The sequence below is a fragment of the Coregonus clupeaformis genome, chromosome 30 (assembly GCF_020615455.1).
Source record: "Coregonus clupeaformis isolate EN_2021a chromosome 30, ASM2061545v1, whole genome shotgun sequence".
Taxonomy (NCBI): domain Eukaryota; kingdom Metazoa; phylum Chordata; class Actinopteri; order Salmoniformes; family Salmonidae; genus Coregonus; species Coregonus clupeaformis.
Window position 1 is genome coordinate 31,477,015 of NC_059221.1, and position 22,576 is coordinate 31,499,590.

At 41.2% G+C, this 22,576-nt stretch overlaps 1 protein-coding gene across 1 annotated transcript in view; it reads left to right on the forward strand.

Moving 5' to 3' along the window:
• The first annotated feature begins 3,810 nt into the window (after window positions 1-3,810).
• Window positions 3,811-22,576, forward strand: part of LOC121545424 (cadherin-4-like) — a 146,924-nt gene continuing 128,158 nt past the window's right edge. The window contains exons 1-2 of the mRNA XM_041855951.2: window positions 3,811-3,844; window positions 10,219-10,439. Of these exons, the coding sequence (XP_041711885.2) occupies window positions 3,811-3,844; window positions 10,219-10,439 (255 nt within the window). The remainder of the gene's footprint in view (window positions 3,845-10,218; window positions 10,440-22,576) is intronic.

Consider the following 22,576-nt stretch of genomic DNA (forward strand, 5'->3'; position numbering starts at 1 on the left):
TTGCACAATTGGTGGCTGACTAAATACTTTTTTTCCCCACTGTATATACTGTATTCTATTCTATAATATTCTACTGTATCTTAGTCCATGCCGCTCTGTCATTGCTTGTCCATATATATGTATATATTCTTAAATTCCATTCCTTACTAGATTTGTGTGTATTGGGTATATGTTGTGAAATTGTTAGATATTACTTGTTAGATATTACTGCACTGTCGGAGCTAGAAGCACAAGCATTTCGCTACACCCGCAATAACATCTGCTAAACACGTGTATGTGACAAATAGGAAGAGGTGAGGACTGGTAGGTGGTCTGGGACGGTGGTTTGGGCTGATGAGTGGTCGGTGGAGACCGGAACAGGTTCTCCCATCTCTACAGAGGAACTCTGGAGCTCTGTCAGAGCTCCCTGACCAAGGCCCTTCACCCCCAATTGCTCAGTTTGGCCGGGCGGCCAGCTCTAGGAAGATTTTCTTTTGGTTCAAAACTTCTTCCATTTAAGAATGATGGAGGCCACTGTGTTCTTGGGGACCTTCAATGCTAAAGACATTTTTTAGTACCCTTCCCCAGATCTGTGCCTCGACACAATCCTGTCTCAGATATCTCCGGACAATTTCTTCGGCCTGATGGCTTGGTTTTTGCTTTGACAGGCACTGTCAACTGTGGGACCTTATATAGACAGGTGTGTGCCTTTCCAAATCATGTCCTATCAATTGAATTTACCACAGGTGGACTGCAATCAAGTTGAAGAAACATCTCAACTATGATCAATGGAAACAGGATGCACCTGAGCTGAATTTAGAGTATAATAGCAAAGGGTCAGAATACTTATGTAAATAAGGTATTTCTTTTTTTTAAATATAAATTTGCACAAATTCTAAAAACCTGTTTTTGCTTTGTCCTTATGGGGTATTGTGTACAGATTTATGAGAAAAATGTATAATTTAATCCATTTTAGATAAGGCTGTAACGTAACAAAATGTGGAAATAGTCAAGGGGTCTGAATACTTTCCGAATGCTCTGTATATCAACAAATTGGCAAGGGCACTAGAACAGTCTACAGCACCCGGCCTCACCCTACTAGAATCTCAAGTCAAATGTCTACTGTTTGCTGATGATCTAGTGCTTCTGTCCCCAACCAAGGAGGGCCTACAGCAACACCTCGATCTTCTGCACAAATTGTGTCAGACCTAGGCCCTGACAGTAAATCTCAGTAAGACAAAAATAATGGTGTTCCAAAAAAGGTCCAGTTGCCAGGACCACAAATACAAATTCCATCTAGACACCATTGCCCTAGAGCACACAAAAAACTATGCATACCTCAGCCTAAACATCAGCGCCAATTGTAACTTCCACAAAGCTGTGAACGATCTGAGAGACAAGTCAAGAAGGACCTTCATACGCCATCAAAAGGAACATAAAATTCAACATACCAATTAGGATCTGGCTAAAAATACTTGAATCAGTTATAGAACCTATTGCACTTTATGGTTGTGAGGTCTGGGGTCCGCTCACCAACCAAGAATTCACAAAATGGGACAAACATTAAATTGAGACTCTGCATGCAGAATTCTGCAAAAAATATCCTCAGCGTACAACGTAAAACGCAAAATAATGCATGCAGAGCAGAATTAGGCCGATACACGCCCAATATCAAAATCCAGAAAAGAGCCGTTAAATTCTACAACCACCTAAAAGGAAACGATTCCAAACCTTCCATAACAAAGCCCTCACGTACAGAGAGATTAACCTTGAGAAGAGTCCCCTAAATAAGCTGGTCCTGGGGCTCTGTTCACAAACAAAAACAGACCCCACAGAGATCCAGGACAGCAACACAATTAGACCCAACCAAATCATGAGAAAACAAAAAGATAATTACTTGACACATTGAAAAGAATTAACTAAAAAAATGAGCAAACTAGAGTTGGACATAAACAGAGAGTAGAATACCTGACCACTGTGACTGACCCCAAAGGAAAGCTTTGACTATGTACAGACTCAGTGAGCATAGCCTTGCTATTGAGAAAGGCCGCCGTAGGCAGACCTGGCTCTCAAGAGAAGACAGGCTATGTGCACACTGCCCACAAAATGAGATGGAAACTTAGATGCAGTTCCTAACCTCCTGCCAAATGTATGATCATATTAGAGACACATATTTCCCTCAGATTACACAGACCCACAAAGAATTTGAAAACAAATCCAATTTTGATAAACTCCCATATCTATTGTGTGAAATACCACTGTGTGCCATCACAGCAGCAAGATTTGTGACCTGTTGCCACAAGAAAAGGGCAACTAGTGAAGAACAAACACCATTTTAAATACAACTCATATTTATGTTTATTTATTTCCGCTTTTGTACTTTAACTATTTGTACATTGTTACATCACTGTATATAGCCATAACATGACATTTGAAATGTCTTTATTCTTTTGAGCTTTTGTTTGTGTAATGTTTACTGTTCATTTTATATTGTTTATTTCACTTTTGTTTATTATCTATTTCACTTGCTTTGGCAATGTTAACATACGTTTCCCATGCCAATAAAACCCTTTGAATTGAATTGAGTGAGAGAGAGAGAGAGAGAGAGAGAGAGAGAGAGAGAGAGAGAGAGAGAGATACGAGAGAGAGAGAGAGAGAGACAGAGAGAGAGACGGAGAGATACAGAGAGAGAGAGAGAGAGACAGAGAGAGAGACGGAGAGATACAGAGAGAGAGAGTGGTTCCTTCACACATTGTCCTGACCTGCCTGCCCATGTCAGCATGTCCACTGAAGCAACCCCTTTAAACGTTTCCCTTTTATTCTCTCCAAAGGAATATTGTTGGAGAGAAATCAAATAGATTCACCCCTGGGGATGGAACATTTGTAGCATAGCTGTGGCCATAGCCGTAGTGGTTTATTGCCGTGACTGCTCTGAGTGACTGCCTTCTGGGTTAGCGGTTTTAGCGATTGAGTGCTAGCTGCTTTGGCACTGTTGGTGTTGGGTCTTATTTGTCCGATCAATGCAGAGCACCGTCCAGCTTTAGAGGGCTTGTTTATGTGCAGCAGTGAAGTGGACCATTGGGCTTCAGTGCCGCTGTTGTGTGCAGATTTGTATAATCGCTCTCATTCTGCTATCGACCTGACATAACCATTAAGAAGTGGCACTCTTTGGAGTTTTGTATAAGTGCGTGTTTGTGTGTGCGTGTGTGTGTTTGTGTGTGTGTGTTGTGCTGTGTATCGGGGGGCTGGGGGGCTGTTGACAAAGAACTGGAACTGGCAGTGTTCTTTTATTTCTGATTGTTCCAACAATAGGTGCCTCTAGGTACCTCTGGGTATTCCAATTGGATACTTGGCCTGTCATTCATGTAGATTGTTTGTTTGTTGTTGCAGAATCTGTTTGTTCAGCTTTTGTCACCACGCGACAGACAGACACACTGGCAAACACACGCACAAACACACACACGGACACAGGCACACACACACACTGACACACTCTACCTCTGTCACACATAGAGAGACAACTGAAGAGAGAGAGACAAAGGAACAAATGAGGTTGCCTCCGTTGGGGATGGAGAGAGAGAATGGCGAAGGGCTCCACACAGAGAAAAAAACTGGGAGATATTGGCAGGCAGCAGTGGTGCTTGTTCAGCTGGTATTGACACATCCAGCAGACAGGTTCTCATACAGCTCTCCTTTGGCCTTGTTGTGTTTTTATGAACACACAGAGATGCACTGTGTAAACCCAATGTAAAAACAACTCTCAAATCAAACAAAACCCATGACAGAGGTACAACCAAAGTGTAATCAGCCAGTTCAGAGGTGGTCCTCCACATGCCTGTCCAGAATGCCGTAAGGGAGAGTGTCGGTAAGAGGGGAAAGAGAGTTTCCTCTTTCCTTTGTTGTTTAGGCATCTGGCATTGTAACACAGGGAATGTATTAGGGTGGATATAAGGGCTGTGAAGGTGAGTTAGTATATCAGGTAAAGGCTTTATACACACCTGCCTATTAGCATGTCTGAGTTACAGTTTTTCTCAATTGCTAAAACACTAAACCCTATTGTCTGAACCAAATGCTCAGTTGCCTGAACCCACTGATTGAATCAATCACTCTTTTGGCAAAACCATAAGCACTTTTCACCTGTTTAGACACAACTTGCCAACACATTTTCATTGTGATGCACCCGTGCTGCATAATGGTGAGCACAGGTGACAAAAGTCAAACACAATTAGAGCACAGGTATCACCACTTGAACACAACAACTCAAAATTGATCACACTTGTGGCTAATGATGTGAGGGAACATATACAGTAAGCCAGTTCAGAGAGCACTGGTTTGTGAGGCCCCTACAATGGATAGAAATATGAGAGGAAGAGTTCGTGTGAGAGGAGGTCGAGGTGGTCGAGGTGGTCAGCGAAGACAAAGAACAGTAATATCTGATGAAATCAGAGCTACTGTGATTGACCATGTTCTTGTCCATGGTATGAACATGAGGGAGGCTGGACAAAGGGTACAACCAAACATCAGTAGATTCACTGTGTCCACCATAATCCGAAGATTTAGAGAAGAGAACAGGTAATTACCTTTTTTGACATTATAGTACAGTATGTAAATGTTGACAGCAATTACTGTATGACATACTATATACTGTACCACAGTATACTGTAAGTGAATATATGTTTCAGTACATCACTGTACCAATGTACTGTAGTATTGTAATGGAGGGTTGGTCTAACTGTTTGTAGGCCTAGTATTCCATGTATATTTTTTGTAACTCCATGTTCTCTTTTTGTAGAATTGAAAGACTGCCACATGGGGGTGGGAGGACAGGTATGTTCTCCCCACACCAAGAGACCCTAATTGTTGATATGGTCCCGTGAGAACAATGCCATTAAACTGAGCGAAATTCAGCAGAAGATCATTGAGGACCATTTACATTTTGAGGGTATCAACAGTGTCAGCCTCTCTACTGTTGATCGTGTCCTCAAGCGCAACAGACTGCGCATGAAACAGCTATACAGAGTGCCCTTTGATCGCAACTCAGACAGAGTCAAAGAGCAAAGATTCCAGTATGTACAGGTTGGCATATATCCAGACACATTCAATGTTGATTACTCTAAGTAGTGATTTACTGTAGTGGCCTAAATCACTTTTTCCGTATCACTTACAAAACTATATCTATTTCTACAGAGGGTTTTTCAACTGGATGCAATGGAAAGACCCCATCAATACATCTACATGGATGAAGCTGGGTTTAATCTCACCAAAAAGGAGAAGGAGAGGCCGAATGTGATTGGCCATCGGGCCATTGTTGGTGTTCCTGGGCAGCGTGGTGGCAATGTCACATTATGTGCTGCCATCAGCAATCATGGGGGTTGTCCACCATCATGCCAACCTGGGGCCCTACAACACTCACCAGCTCCTCATTTTCCTCAATCACATGCGAGATGCTTTGTTAGGGCAGCAGGATGAGCATCCCATCTATGTTGTTGTTTGGGACAATGTGACTTTTCACAGAGCCCTCCAGGTTAGAGAGTGGTACAATATGAACCAAGGTTTTATCAATCTTTGCCTTCCACCGTACTCCCCTTTCCTAAACCCCATTGAGGAATTCTTCTCCTCATGGCGGTGGAAGGTATATGAACGCCAACCTTACACCAGGGTAAATCTCCTGCAAGCCATGGGACTTGCCTGTGGTGACATAGGTGTGGAGGCATGCCAAGCCTGGATACGGCATGCCAGGGGTTTTTCCCCGTTGCCTGGCCAGACAAAATGTGGCCTGTGATGTGGATGAAGTCCTGTGGCCTGACCCAGTACGGAGACATGATGCTGTGGCTGAGTAATGCACTTATTTGTATATTTTTGTACTTTATTTTTACATGGGCTTACTGTACACAAGTGGCAAACGCATAAGATTTCTGTTTGTTTTTACAAGTGCTACATGTAAATGCACAAGATTTCTGTTTTGTCTTTTTGTACAAGTGCTAAATGCACAGTTTTTTTTGTTTTGCAACATGCATTTAGCCTACAGTGAACAATAAACATTTATTTCTCCAGCTTCATGTCCTGAGCATTGTGTTTTCTATTTTTCTACGTAGTGTTTAGTGACTGTTCAGTAGTGTTTTTATTTTGATTGACTCGGGGCACGATTTGAAAACATAGTTCAGTTTTGAGCACAGATTGAACTGTTTTGAGGTGAAAGTTTGGTTTTGCAAGAAGAGTCTGAGGTTTTGTGAATGTAGCTTGAAAATTGGGTTTTGTGTTCACAGTTAAGAGAAAATGAGAGCAGCTTTCAAGAAATGTGTCTTAGCAATCGAGAAAAACTGTAAGTCCCCATGCAGTCCATCAAATGGCTGGAATGACCCCCCTACACTCAAACAAACACACACACACATGCAAGTCTATCAGATTGCTAAGCTCTCCCTCCCTTTCTCTGTGGTTCTTTTGTATAAGGCTGCCAACCACAACTGCAATACTACTGCACCACTGGCTCTGTGCCCAGAGAGAGAGAGAGAGATGGAGAGAGAGAGAGAGAGAGAGAGAGAGAGAGAGAGAGAGAGAGAGAGAGAGAGAGAGAGATGGGAGAGAGCGAGAGAGAGAGAGAGAGAGAGAGAGAGATGAGAGAGAGAGAGAGAGAGAGAGAGAGAGAGAGAGAGAGAGAGAGAGAGAGAAGGATAGAGAGAGAGAGAGGAAGATAGATGGAGAGAGAGAGGGAGAGAGAGAAAAAGAGAGAGAGAGAGAAAGAGGGCGAAACCCCCTGCTGCTCTTTATATGCACATATTTGACTGCTGCATCGATACATGAGCACTTGTCATTACAATAAAACATTTTTGAATTTGAATATGACTTCCTCTTTGCTAATATAATCAGGCAGCTTTCCAAAATGGTATCAGCGCTTGTTTGCCAACTGTAGCGTTTGTTTGTCCAAAAGCTGATCTCTGCCAGAGTGGACAGATGCTGAAGAGAGAACAGAGAGAGAAGAAAGAGAGAGAGATCAGAGAGAAGAGAGAGAGAGAGGGAGGGTAGAGAGAGATAGAGAACAGAGAGAAAGGAGAAGATAGAGGCCAGGGAGAGAGGAAGAGGGAGGGAGAAGGAGGGGACAGAAAGAGGGAGAGGAAGTGGACAGAGAGAGAGAGGCAAATAAAAAAAAATACAGTGAAAGAGAGTGTTGAAATGTGTTGAGATATATTGATGTTTATGGTGGATGGAGACACAGGACTCATCTGTTGTATCACAAAGCACAGGGCCACTACTGTTTTGTCCTCTCTCTTAGTAATTTACAGTAGCCTCTTCAGTTCCCCTAACACCACAGTCTAGACTGGGACCCCTGTCCATAGACAACACCTGTTGCCAGGCATTGACTGAGTCATGTTCTGTCTGGGCTCAGTTTCAGAGAGAGGGTTAATGATGTTATAACATATATGTCACCAACACTGGGCCCAGAGGAGGGAGAGGGAACATGGTTAGTTACAGAAAGATAGTTCATACTGTACTGTACATGGAGCCCTGGTTCAGTTGTTGTAGTGGTGGAGGTGGCTGGGGGATGGAAATCTTGAGAAAGGATGGGAATGGGAACAGACTGGTGAGTTTCATCCTTCAGCCCAAGGTTTCTCTCTCAAGATGCTGTCTAGACACGGTAATCCCTGGGAAGGAGGGAGGGAGAGAGAGAGAGAACAGAGAGAGAGAAAAGAGGGAGGAGAGGTAGAGAGACAGAGCGAGACATACACTGAGTGTACAAAATATTTAAAAAACCTGTTCTTTCCATTACAGACTGACCAGGTGAATCCAGGTGAAAGCTATGATCCCTTATTGATGTCACTTGCTAAATCCACTTCAATCAGTGTAGATGAACGGGAGGAGACAGGTTAAAGACTGATTTTTAAGCCTTGAGACAATTGAGACATGGGTTGTGTATGTGTGCCATTCAGAGGGTGAATGGGCAAGACAAAGGATTGAAGTGCTTTTGAACAGGGTATGGTAGTTGGTGCAAGGCGCACCGGTTTGTGTCAAGAACTGCATTGCTGCTGGGTTTTTCATGCTCAACAGTTTCCCGTGTGTAACGATAATGGTCCACCATCCAAAGGACATCCAGCCAACTTGACACAACTGTGGGAAATATTGGAGTCAACATGGGCCAGCATCCTTGTGGAACTCTTTCGACACCTTGTAGAGTCCATGCCCTGACGAATTGAGGCTGTTCTGAGGGCAAAAGGGGACGGGGGGGAGGGGGTACAACTCAGTAATAGGAAGATGTTCCTGATGTTTTGTAGACTCAGTGTAAGTTGACTGCCCTGGTCCCTGGGCTTGGAGATGGGTGTGGAGGCGTGGATGTGTTGGTGGTGGGCCGAAGGCAGAGAACAATAGTCTGGCTCTTCCAGGGGTCTGTAGCTGGTGGGAAAGTGTTTGGACACAGAATAATAAACCCATAATAGGAGATAACACATACATATGACGAGGCCTTCTTCTTCTTTGATTTGATGTCTACATTGTGTTATGTGGGGTAACTGAATCTCTCCCCTCCCCTCCCCCCTCCCTCAATTGTTTAGTTTTTCAGGGAGGTGAAGGATAAGGACATTTTCTCAATTTCATGCTAATTTGCTGCATATTAGCCTGTGGTTGGAGTCAATAGTGTGTTCAGTCAGCCGCGGAGTCGGGAGGTTCAGACTTATAGTTGGGTTTCAAGTTTCATTCAATCTCTGCTTCCGTCTAATAGGCTGTTCCACTGCCTCTGTTTAATGATTGTGTGTAATTAGTGAAACTGGATATATACACATCTATCTCTCTCTCTCTCTCTCTGTCTCTCTCTCTCTCTCACTCTCTCTCTCTCTCTCTCTCTCTCTCTCTCTCTCTCTCTCTCTCTCTCACTCTCTCTCTCTCTCTGTGGAGGAGTGTCTAGAGGTTATTTCCCAGGGAATTAAAAGAGGACTTTATTGAATAGAGATAATACTTATCATTAACATAAATCTAAACAGGAATCGTTGATACGGGTCATTTCATATCACATTCTCTGAATACTTTATTGTATTTGTTATGAATAGAATAAGTGTGTGGAGTGTTTATTTGCCTTGTTTCCGTGGCCAGTGTGCAAGACCTTATAGGCCAATGTCCATTACATTGTCATATTTGTGTCTTGGTCTTTACATGTACAGTATGTCTGTGTTCTGATTCTATAAGTATTGTATAGTAGGCTATTAAATATTGTATAGAAGGTTATAATATATTGTATAGAAGGCTATAATATATTGTATAGTAGGCTATAATATATTGTATAGAAGGCTATAATATATTGTATAGTAGGCTATTATATATTGTATAGTAGGTTATAATATATTGTATAGTAGGCTATAATATATTGTATAGAAGGCAAGGATATAATATATTGTATAGAAGGCTATAATATATTGTATAGTAGGTTATAATATATTGTATAGTAGGCTATAATATATTGTATAGAAGGCTATAATATATTGTATAGAAGGCTATAATATATTGTATAGTAGGCTATAATATATTGTATAGAAGGCTATAATATATTGTATAGTAGGTTATAATATATTGTATAGTAGGATATAATATATTGTATAGAAGGCTATAATATATTGTATAGTAGGTTATTATATATTGGATAGTAGGCTATTGTACTGTCCATTAACTTGTCATATTTGTATCAGAGCTTTTGTGTTTTGACCAAATGCTATGTTTTCTAATCTATACTGTAAGTCTGTATGTGCTGTACAGTATAAAAGCCTATTATTCTCTCTCCAACAGAGAGGATAAGATGTCAACGTGAAGCGCATCTCATTCTCTCCTCTATTTCTACCCTGTTCCTTTAGTAAAGTTGTGACATTATCAGTGCTATTTCTCCAAACATAATGACACAGAAAGACAGGCAGGCAGGGGGGAGAGATGAGGATGTTTGGAGGGGAGGGGAGTGGAGACAACATCAAACAGCTCATTGCAAAATACCACACTGCTGTAACCTTTTTATTGAATAAGCATGGTATCCACGACCATGAATGAATAATCATTCACAAATGATAATGCAGACCATGCATTAGTAGTATTAAGAATATGTTCCAGTCAAAGCTATGCATTAATTACATATCCCTCCTCCTCCCTCCTCTCTCTCTCTCTCTCTCTCTCTCTCTCTCTCTCTCTCTCTCTCTCTCTCTCTCTCTCTCTCTCTCTCTCTCTCTCTCTCTCTCTCTCTCTCTCTCTCTCTCTCTCTCTCTCTATTTCCAGTGGGTTTTGATGACTGTATGGAGAATGAGGGGGTGGTCTTTCAGAGCAGTGACGCCAGGTTCAGCATTGGCGCTGACGGGTCCATCTACGCCCAGAGAGAGGTTACCAGCCTGACTGCACCGGTCCAGTTCACGGTCACTGCCAGCGGTCCACACGTGTGGGAGACCACGGTCAAACTGGCCCTGATGGAGCTACCCACTCCCTCACCGCCAGGCAATCAGGTATGAGAATCACTCGGTTCATAGATATACATACGTGCACAGGCAAACACACACACAGGAACACATACACACATATACACACACACACCTTTCAAACGTAACTCTGCAAAGTAATCAAGATTCATACAAACCAACCATACAACTCCCATCCTCAGTGTCAGTCAGCGATGAGCCCAGTGTGCTCTCCCTTACTCCCCTGTCTTCTGCTGGGGTCTGGAAGTGTGTTCAGAACACATTTGGTTCAGAAGGAAAGTAAAGGTGTGATAGCAACATCCCACTCCCACAGGGAAGAGTACGGTACTCATCCGTAAGCTGTTATTGGAAAACATTCCTGTGTCTGTCTGTCTGTAGAGTCGTTGTCAAAAGTTTTGAGAATGACACAAATTCTAATTTTCACAAAGTCTCCTGCCTCAGGTTTTATAATGCAATTTGCATATACTCCAGAATGTTATGAAGAGTGATCAGATGAATTGCAATTAATTGCAAAGTCCCTCTTTGCCATGAAAATGAACTTAATTGCAAAAAAAACATTTCCACAGCATTTCAGCCCTGCCAGAAAAGGACCAGCTGACATCATGTCAGTGATTATCTCGTTAACACAGGTGAGAGTGTTGATGAGGACAAGGCTGGAGATCACTCTGTCATGCTGATTGAGTTAGAATAACAGACTGGAAGCTTTAAAAGGAGGGTGGTGCTTGAAATCATTGTTCTTCCTCTGTTAACCATGGTTACCTGCAAGGAAACACGTGCCGTCATCATTGCTTTGCACAAAAAGGGCTTCACAGGCAAGGATATTGCTGCTAGTAAGATTGTACCTAAATCGCACCTTTCCCCCTTGCGGCAGATGTGGATGCGGGTGTGTTTGCACGCTCGGCCCATTTCTTCCGCAGTCAACCATGTGGTGTGCATTTTTGTGTTTGAAAAGGTGCTTTTGACCACGACTGTATGTCCCTCTCTGTCCCCGGTTGCCCCTGGCTGACTTTCTCTGGCGGTGTTAAAGAGCAGGTAGTGACTTCAGAATCCTGACTACAGCATGTTGCCTCATCTGATAGACAATACCATCCTAGAGGAGAGCAGGAGCGCTGCTAATGTCAACCACATGAAGTAACAACAACACACACTGTACTGATGTCACAGCGAAACTCTAGAAGACCACAGGAGGTAGAGGGGACAAGCACACACTCACCCCCTGATGGGAAGGTGTCCAGCCACCCAGATCAAATCCATCAGATACTGGCTTACAGTCTTAATGTCTGACTGCACTCACACTTAGGGCTCTATTTTGGGCTGGCGTTAAGGCGGCACTAGTGCCCTAACGCCAGGTTTGGCAATATACCTGTCTAACATCAGCATGCTTGATGGGAAAACATGAGTGCTAATTTCAGGCAGTGATGGTAGGGATATTTAAGACCAACCAAAAGCTGGTTTTAGCGGTAACGCAGTTGGTTATGGCATGAATTTTGACAGCAGAAACGCAGCCTATCCAGCCGTGACACACACTGCCAATATGCGCATGGAACAAGATGTGATTTGGTGCCTGTATACTTCGTATTTAGAAACATAAGAAACACTAATGTTTTTTCCCCATTTCATTTTGTTTGATTAAAAACCATGTATAGCCTCCCCTCCTCTCAATGAAGTCTGTTTTCTTTTTGTCCTGCCCAATGTAATCAAGACCGTTGATAAAGTGTTTGGTTCGTAGTGAGACCGCTTGGAAATAAATCTTAATCACCAAAGCTTTATTAAAATATCAAGTTTAAAAGGAGCAAAACAGTGAGCTGATGTTCACTTTTTATATATGTATGGTAGGCAGGCCTACATTATTTTAGTCATGCTTTGGAGATGCATAAAACCCCCTCCATGATGTAGGCTACATGTGTCCATGCCCATCATGAAATGAAAGAGGAGAACCTATGAATATCGGTGAACCTCGTATTTAGAAGTTATTTTCCAGTAACAATTCTTTGTTTTCTGTAATATATTGTTAAAACCCAAGCCTTCCGTAGGCTACCCTTAACCTAGGCCTACTATAACGAATGCTGGTTCAACAGCAATGCATTGTGTCTTTTTTTATGATGCCAATTTTATGATATCATTATATTTTACATTTATTGTTGTTGAAAACAACGAACAGATTGCTTGTTTTCCGTTGAATTTTATTAAAACCAATCGTAATAAAATGATTCACTGTCCTGGTTTTATGGTGAGAATGTCCGTGGCACGCATGCAATGCAACTTCTGGAGAAGTGTGAATGCGATCTGTAAAATGGTTCCAATATGTATATAAAACATTCTATTTGGGAGAGGTGTAACGGTGAGTGGACATTCTCCCTTTCTCTTTACAGTGGGGAAAAAAAGTATTTAGTCAGCCACCAATTGTGCAAGTTCTCCCACTTAAAAAGATGAGAGAGGCCTGTAATTTTCATCATAGGTACACGTCAACTATGACAGACAAAATGAGAATTTTTTTCCCAGAAAATCACATTGTAGGATTTTTAATGAATTTATTTGCAAATTATGGTGGAAAATAAGTATTTGGTCAATAACAAAAGTTTCTCAATACTTTGTTATATACCCTTTGTTGGCAATGACACAGGTCAAACGTTTTCTGTAAGTCTTCACAAGGTTTTCACACACTGTTGCTGGTATTTTGGCCCATTCCTCCATGCAGATCTCCTCTAGAGCAGTGATGTTTTGGGGCTGTCGCTGGGCAACACGGACTTTCAACTCCCTCCAAAGATTTTCTATGGGGTTGAGATCTGGAGACTGGCTAGGCCACTCCAGGACCTTGAAATGCTTCTTACGAAGCCACTCCTTCGTTGCCCGGGCGGTGTGTTTGGGATCATTGTCATGCTGAAAGACCCAGCCACGTTTAATCTTCAATGCCCTTGCTGATGGAAGGAGGTTTTCACTCAAAATCTCACGATACATGGCCCCATTCATTCTTTCCTTGACACGGATCAGTCGTCCTGGTCCCTTTGCAGAAAAACAGCCCCAAAGCATGATGTTTCCACCCCCCATGCTTCACAGTAGGTATGGTGTTCTTTGGATGCAACTCAGCATTCTTTGTCCTCCAAACACGACGAGTTGAGTTTTTACCAAAAAAGTTCTATTTTGGTTTCATCTGACCATATGACATTCTCCCAATCCTCTTCTGGATCATCCAAATGCACTCTAGCAAACTTCAGACGGGCCTGGACATGTACTGGCTTAAGCAGGGGGACACGTCTGGCACTGCAGGATTTGAGTCCCTGGCGGCGTAGTGTTTTACTGATGGTAGGCTTTGTTACTTTGGTCCCAGCTCTCTGCAGGTCATTCACTAGGTCCCCCCGTGTGGTTCTGGGATTTTTGCTCACCGTTCTTGTGATCATTTTGACCCCACGGGGTGAGATCTTGCGTGGAGCCCCAGATCGAGGGAGATTATCAGTGGTCTTGTATGTCTTCCATTTCCTAATAATTGCTCCCACAGTTGATTTCTTCAAAGCAAGCTGCTTACCTATTGCAGATTCAGTCTTCCCAGCCTGGTGCAGGTCTACAATTTTGTTTCTGGTGTCCTTTGACAGCTCTTTGGTCTTGGCCATAGTGGAGTTTGGAGTGTGACTGTTTGAGGTTGTGGACAGGTGTCTTTTATACTGATAACAAGTTCAAACAGGTGCCATTAATACAGGTAACGAGTGGAGGACAGAGGAGCCTCTTAAAGAAGTTACAGGTCTGTGAGAGCCAGAAATCTTGCTTGTTTATAGGTGACCAAATACTTATTTTCCACCATAATTTGCAAATAAATGCATAAAAAATCCTACAATGTGATTTTCTGGATTTTTTTTCTCAATTTGTCTGTCATAGTTGACGTGTACCTATGATGAAAATTACAGGCTCTCATCTTTTTAAGTGGGAGAACTTGCACAATTGGTGGCTGACTAAATACTTTTTTTCCCCACTGTATATTGGATCTTTGTCCAGCTACTGTGAAAAGTATGGATGTGTATAAAACCCTCCAATTATGTTGCCTGTAAGTGTATTTAGACATAGCCTATTTAAAACAAGTTGTTGTTTTGTTTTGTTTAGAATTTTATCTTATCAGGATTGAATTTAGTCTTGCTTATTGACAACATTTGGCATGTCCATGCTCAGCTATAATGCAATTTACAGTAGGCCTAGTCTCTATATCAGGGCAAATGCTATGTGTATATTTCCACATTGAAGCCATGCAATTACATAGAACATGTGGACTGCAAACATGTTCAAGTTAACATATTTAGCAAAGAAGGGATAGGTCTGGATTTTGTTATTTTGCTTCTGTAAGCTGTTTAACAAACTATAACGGACTAACATTGGAATTGGAGTAAATACACAACTTGAAGCAACCACATATTTAGCCATGGAGCACGTTGGCCAGCGAACAGCCAAGCCTCGAAACACCCACAAGTTGTTTATTCATCAAAACCCAGCCCTTTCGCGCCAACTCCAGCAACAGTGCCATAATTGTGGTTGTGAAAATAGCACAAATATTTCTGACACCCCCCGAATCCTATAGCACTACCGCCAGCAATTAGCTTGACCATTGCGTTAGGTTTGTTAAAATAGAGCCCTTACACTCAATTAGTAATAGAGCCAGGGGAACACAGATAGGAGATGTGCAATGCATTGTGAGATTTAGTCTCCTCAGGGAAAAATCTGTTGGGTGTCAGGGATGTGTGTTCCTGGGTCAAGGGACATGTGTGATACATTGTTAAGACTGAAATAATAGGTGAATGAGGGTGTTTCTTGTGTGTGTGTGTATGTGTTTCCACAGAGGGTTCTACATTGAACCCAAAAGGTTTTTACCTGGAACAAAAAGGGGTTCTGCCTCGAGCCAAAAAATGGTTATTCTATGAGGACAGTCAAAGAACCCTTTTAGAACCCTTTTGGAACCCTTTTTTCTAAGAGTGAATACAGTGCATTCAGAAAGTTTTCAGAACCCTTCCCTTTTTCCACATTTGTTACGTTACAGCCTTATTCTAAAATTGATTAAATGCATTTTTTTCCTCATCAATATACACACAATACCCCATAATGACAAAGCGAAAACAGGTTTTTAGACATTTTTGCAAATTTATAAAAAATTAAAAACAGAAATACCTATGAGACTCGAATACCTAGTATTCAGACCCTTAGCTATGACACTCGAAATTGAGCTCAGGTGCATCCTGTTTCCATTGATCATCCTGTTTCTACAACTTAATTGGAGTCCACCTGTGGTAAATTCAATTGATTGGACATTAATTGGAAAGGCACACACCTGTCTAAATAAGGTCCCACAGTTGACAGTGCATGTCAGAGCAAAAACCAAGCCATGAGGTCGAAGGAATTGTCCATAGAGCTCTGAGACAGGATTGTGTTGAGGCACAGATCTGGGGAAGGGTGTCAAAAAAGGTCTGCAGCATTGAAGGTCCCCAAGAACACAGTGGCCTCCATCATTCTTAAACGGAAGAAGTTTGGAACCACCCAGACTCTTCCTAGAGCTAACCACCCGGCCAAACTGAGCAATCGGGGGAGAAGGGCCTTGGTCAGGGAGGTGACCAAGAACCCGATGGTCACTCTGACAGAGCTCTTGAGTTCCTCTGTGGAGATGGGAGCACCTTCCAGAAGGACAACCATCTCTGCAGCGCTCCACCAATCAGGCCTTTATGGTGGAGTGGCCAGACGGAAGCCACTCCTCAGTAAAAGGCACATGACAGCCCGCTTGGAGTTTGCTAAAAGGCACCTAAAGGATTCTCAGACCATGAGAAACAAGATTCTCTGGTTGGATGAAACCAAGATTGAACTCTTTGGCCTGAATGCCAAGAGTAACGTCTGGAGGAAACCTGGCACCATCCCTACGGTGAAGCATGGTGGTGGCAGCATCTGACTGGGAGACTAGTCAGGATCGAGAGAAAGATGAACGGAGCAAAGTACAGAGAGATCCTTGATGAAAACCTGCTCCAGAGTGCTCAGGACCTCAGACTGGGGCGAAGGTTCACCTTCCATCAGGACAACGACCCAAAGCACACAGCCAAGACAAAGCAGGAGTGGCTTCGGGACAAGTCTCTGAATGTCCTTGAGTGGCCCAGCCAGAGCCCGGACTTGAACCCGATCGAACATCTCTTAAGAGACCTGAAAATAGCTGTGCAGCTGTGCTCTCCATCCAACCTGACAGAGCTTGAGAGGATCTGCAGAGAAGAATTGGAGACAGGTGTGCCAAGCTTGTAGTGTCATACCCAAGAAGACTCGAGGCTGTAATCGCTGCCAAAGGTACTTCAACAAAGTACTGAGGGAAAAGGTCTGAATACTTATATCAATGTGATATTTCAGTTGTTGTTGTTTTATACATTTGAAAACATTTCTAAAAACCTGTTTTTGCTTTGTCATTATGGGGTATTGTTTGTAGATCGATGAGATAAAAAAGAAAAATACATTTAAGAAGAAGGCTCTAACAAAACAAAATGTGGACAAAGTCAATGGGTCTGAATACTTTCCGAATGCACTGTATGTATGTGCGTGCCCGTGAGCAATGTATATGTTTCTGTATTTATTTATTTTATTATTTTTTTATTTGCACCAAAGAAAACAAGTGATAAACAACAATACAGATAAAAAAATTATTTCAAAAAGAGAAATGGTGTGTTGGTGTGGTTGGAAGCCCAAGGTCTTATATGAAAACCACAACACAAGAAAACTATATACAATACATAAGTACAAAAATAAAAAAGGTTTGTTAAAACAGATTTTAAAAAACGACTAATTATAAATGTATTCATTAATTGATCAGTAATCACAATATTTGTTTTGTTTAAATATATGTGTGTATGTGAGTGTGTGAGAGTTGGGCTATATGGAGGAGATTACTGAGTAGTTTGGTTCATCAGGCTGACCCCCAGTCTTCGCTTGAAGTTATTGAGGGATGATGATATTTTGGCAATGTGAAGATAAGAATTCCAGAGTATGGTACCTCTACTGTATATCTGATAGAGAATTGACTATGTGAGGTGCGGCAGTGGGGAGGGTGAAGGTTATCGCAGTGTCTTGTGTTATATAGATGGATTTCAGAATTAACCTGGAAGAATCCATTGAATGGTTTAGGTAAACTGTCTGGGAGGTATGAGTATTTGTAGATTGGCGTACATTAAAGTCGTAAATAGACATGATATTGAGTTTCTTAAACAAAGGAGCCAGGTAATTAGAGGAGGTGGCTAGTCTTGCAAATGTATTTTGTATGATGAGTAATTTGTGTAGGTAGGAGGCATATGTACTGGCCCAGACAATATTACAGTAAATTAGATATTGGTAAATGAAGCTATAGTACAGAGTTAGGAAGCAAGCCTGATGACCAAAACCACTAATCTTTCTGATGATACCAATAGAGTTCATCACTTTGCTGCAGACAAATTGAATATGATCTTGTGAATATTAATCTAGTGGATGTGACTTGTTCCATTTAATTCCCACCAATTGAGATTCTGGCATTATTTTGTATTTATTTATTACAATATTTGTTATTCTTACTAGTGAATACAATAATGTTTTTTAAACATTTAAAGATAATTTGTTTATCTGGAACCATTCAGAAAAGTTGGCCATGCCTGAGTTGGCTTCATTAATTGCTGATTCCAAAGTATTGTGTGATAAAAACAAATTGGTGTCATCAGCAAAGAGAATGGGAAGTATGGTAGAAGACAAAGCAGCAAGGTCGTTGAAATAGATTACGAATAACAAAGGTCCAATTATCGAACCTTGTGGCACACCACAGGATGTCTTGGCCCTGGTAGATGCACAGCCATTTGCATAAACAAATTGTTTTCTATCATAAACATAACTATATAGCCAATTATATGCATAATCCTGAAAACCGTAATAATGCAATTTAGAAAATAATATTTCATGATCAACCGTGTCAAACGCTTTGGATAAATCAAAAAAAATGCCAAGAGCCTATTCATTGTTGTTCAGGGCTGTAAAGATTTTATCCACACGTTGCAAAAGAGCCATATCTGTGGAGTAGTTTTTAAGAAAACCATATTGTTGTTCATATAGAATACAGTGTTGAAACCATACTGGTGATCATATAGAATACAGTGTTGAAACCATATTGGTGCTCATATAGAATACAGTGTTGAAACCATATTGGTGATCATATAGAATACAGTGTTGAAACCATATTGGTGCTCATATAGAATACAGTGTTGAAACCATACTGGTGATCATATAGAATACAGTGTTGAAACCATATTGGTGCTCATATAGAATACAGCGTTGAAACCATACTGGTGCTCATATAGAATACAGTGTTGAAACCATATTGGTGCTCATATAGAATACAGTGTTGAAACCATATTGGTGATCATATAGAATACAGTGTTGAAACCATATTGGTGCTCATATAGAATACAGCGTTGAAACCATACTGGTGCTCATATAGAATACAGTGTTGAAACCATATTGGTGCTCATATATAATACAGTGTTGAAACCATACTGGTGCTCATATAGAATACAGACAGTGTTGAAACCATACTGGTGCTCATATAGAATACAGTGTTGAAACCATATTGGTGATCATATAGAATACAGTGTTGAAACCATATTGGTGATCATATAGAATACAGTGTTGAAACCATACTGGTGATCATATAGAATACAGTGTTGAAACCATACTGGTGCTCATATAGAATACAGTGTTGATTTAAATGTTTCAACGTTCTCTTATACACCCATTGTTCTAGGATTGATAATGGGCGATAATTAGTGAAAGATCTGGGATGCCCAGATTTATAGAAGGGGATAACTTTGGCAATTTTCAAATATTTAGGAACAATACAAGTTTGCATTGATTTGGTGAAGATATATGTTAGAGGCTGTCACGATCGTCTAACAGAGATGAGGACCAAGGCGCAGCGTTGCAGGCAAACATACTCTTTATTAGAGACACGATCAAAACAACAAAACGATAACGTGACAGTTCACGGTCTAACACAACAGACTAGAAACAAGATCCCACAAACTCTGTGGGGAAACAGGCTGCTAAAGTATGGTTCTCAATCAGAGACAACAAGCAACAGCTGAATCACGTTGCCTCTGATTGAGAACCACACTGGCCAACATAGAACAACAATACTAGAATGTGAAACCTAGAACAAAACACATAGACTTTACACACCCTGGCTCAACATATTAGAGTCCCCAGAGCCAGGGCGTGACAGAGGCGCAGTAATTGAGGAAGACACTGATTTCACCAAAGAGGTACCAATCTAATCATGACCTGCTGCTGATAGATTTAAGTTACCAATTACCTCCATCACCTCCATTACATAAGGAGGATCAAACTGAAGCAGAGAAGGGAAGGGATTTCCATAAATCCAAGGGATTTCCATCAGTTTTCTCTATTTCCTTTGACAGAGAAGAACCCACATTCACAAAAAAAGTTATTAAATTCACATGAAATACCATCAGGATCACTATAGGTCTTATTTCCAACAATAAATTGAGATGGGATAGTTGTAGAGGCCTTTTTCTTATTCAAAAGTTGATTGATGATTTTCTTTATATTATTTAAGGATTCTTGGAATTTGTTAGTAAATATATATATATATTTTTGGATATCCAAAGTAGATGAGTAAATTTGTTCTTATACTTTTTGTAATTTGCAGAATTCAGGGGAGAGGAATTTGTGAGAAACTTAATTTTTTGAGACCGGTTGTAAACCAAGGTTTCCAGAACCCTTCTGCTGCTCTCTTACGTGTTTTAACTACGGGAAAGCAGTGCTGAAATACAGAACTGAAAGATGTGAGAAAAGTCTGGTAAGCAGATTCACATCGGCCTGATTATTAAAAAAATCCCATGAAATATCATCAATCAACATCTTAAAGCGCTCATGATTACTTTTGTTAAATATTCTACCCTTAATGCTACTAATCATTCCCATCTGTTCATTTATGATCAATAAGGGTGGCAGATGAACTGGTCACTCTTGTGGGCTTATAGATGAGGGGATACAGATAGCTGGAGTATAAAGTATTAAAAAAGTCAGATGTTGGTGAGTGGTTCTCAGTTTTAAATAGGTTTATGTTGTAATCACCCAATAGAAAACACATTTTGCCTTTATTATTAATCAAATCCAAGGTTAATGCAAGGATATCAATTAAACTACCAATGTCAGAACCGTGTGGCCGAAAGATGCATCCAATTACCACTTTTTCACCACCAAAAAATGAACAGGAGGAAATTTCTATAAAAAGAGATTCAACATCAATGTTATCAGATGTAAGTGTGAGGTCCTCTCTTACAAATAATTGAAAATATTTATGAACAAAAATGAACACTCCTCCTCCCACTCTTGAGGTTCTACAGTGGGGAACAGCATTATAAGGAGACATGTCATAAAGCATGGCTGTCTCTTCAGTGTCTGAAAGGGCAACAATGGAAAATTCATGATTGAGAGAAGACAGATAATGAACAAGGTGGTCATGATTTTTAGGAAGAATGCTAACGTTCAAATTAAAGGTAGAAAATAAGCTTGTCTTGGAATTAGATAAACAGCTGTAGAGGTTGTTAAATTGCTTAACATTATAGTAATCACAAGTGATAGACTCATCTCTGGTAAATCTCAGGAAATTTGAATCTGGATCAACGCAATCATTATATTTATAATTAGCTTCATTAATTTCTAATGGGTTGAAGAGCATGTTATCAGGGTTGATATCCTGCCCAACTAAGAGAGATACACAGTCGGAATGACCAGCTGATCATACTTTTTTCATTATTCAATTAGTCGTGGCAGCAGTTCCTTTCTTTTGGGGCGTACCTTTTCGGAGAAGTCTTCATTGATTAAGATTTTGGTTCCCTTCAGGCACTTGCCTCTCCTGAGAATCTCCTCCTTGTCTTTTAACCGGAGCAGTTTCACAACTATAGATCTGGGCCGTCCATCGGGGAAGAAAGTGCCATTCTTGTGCGCTCTCTCCATCTCAATGAGTTTAGGATCCAATTTGAGTTGATCTTTCAGGAGTTTCTTGGCCTTGACTTCTGTGTCATGCCAAGTTTCAGTCTTTACGTCATCAGTTCCATCGATTAAAATGTTATTGCGCCTCAATTGGTTTTTGAGGTAGTGTCCTTCGGAAGAGTGCTTGTCAAGTGTTGTTTGGAGAATTGCGAAATCCTCAGACATGGTTTTGAATGTGGTCTAGCTGGTGACATTCACTCCCTTTAGCTCCTCCACCTCTGACTGCGTAAACTCCAAACGGTGTTTAAATTCCATTACATCCTTAAACAGATCATCAACCCTTTTGTTGGTAGAACCCATAAAGAGTTGCAGGAAGGACTTAAAATTATTTTCCTGCAGATCTGTTAGATCTTTATTGAACTATTTTTGTTGATCGAGTAGTTCATGGAGTGTAGTGCTTGATACTTATTCCTTTTCCGCATTGACCTTTGCTGAGTTTTTCTGTCTAGTATTAGCCATGCTATATGCTTGTTGTGAGCTAAAATGAGTTTGCAAACACAACCCACTTCCCGCCTCCTGAAAACAAGCTCTGCCAGTGAAATGGCAAACACACACACAAGCAACACACACTTGATCTAAACAGAGAGAAAGTGGAGAACTTGCTCACTGTATACATCCTTGCTGCACTTTACTAAACGAGCGGAGATTACCAACTCACCAGTTAGTGCTGTGGATACAAGCAGTGCGCAGGACAGTAAGCCAAAACACCGGTCAAAGATGCCTGGGAGAGACAGTGGTAGAAAAAAACCCACAACTGATTTCACGCTGCTGCCTACACAGAGACTGTCACACATAGCTAGTCAGCCTGGACTAGGAGCCGGACACTGGGTTCATCAGGGCTTGGCATGGCATTTATCTAAACCATTTAGAGTAGAAGTGAAGGCTATTCTAAGGAGTGGAATGTAGTTAGAGTGACAGTAGGCTTTGAGCTCTGGCTATATCATGAGATCCAAGACTCATCTCTCTCCCTGAACCCCATTGGTTTATCCAGCATCTAATCAGCATCTAATCAGTGCAGTGATTCCCATGTATCCCTGCCACCTGGTAACACATTTCCCACTGAAACAGAGAGGGGTAGAGGCAGCCTGGGCACTCTGAATCACAGGATCATCCAGAATTATCCATGT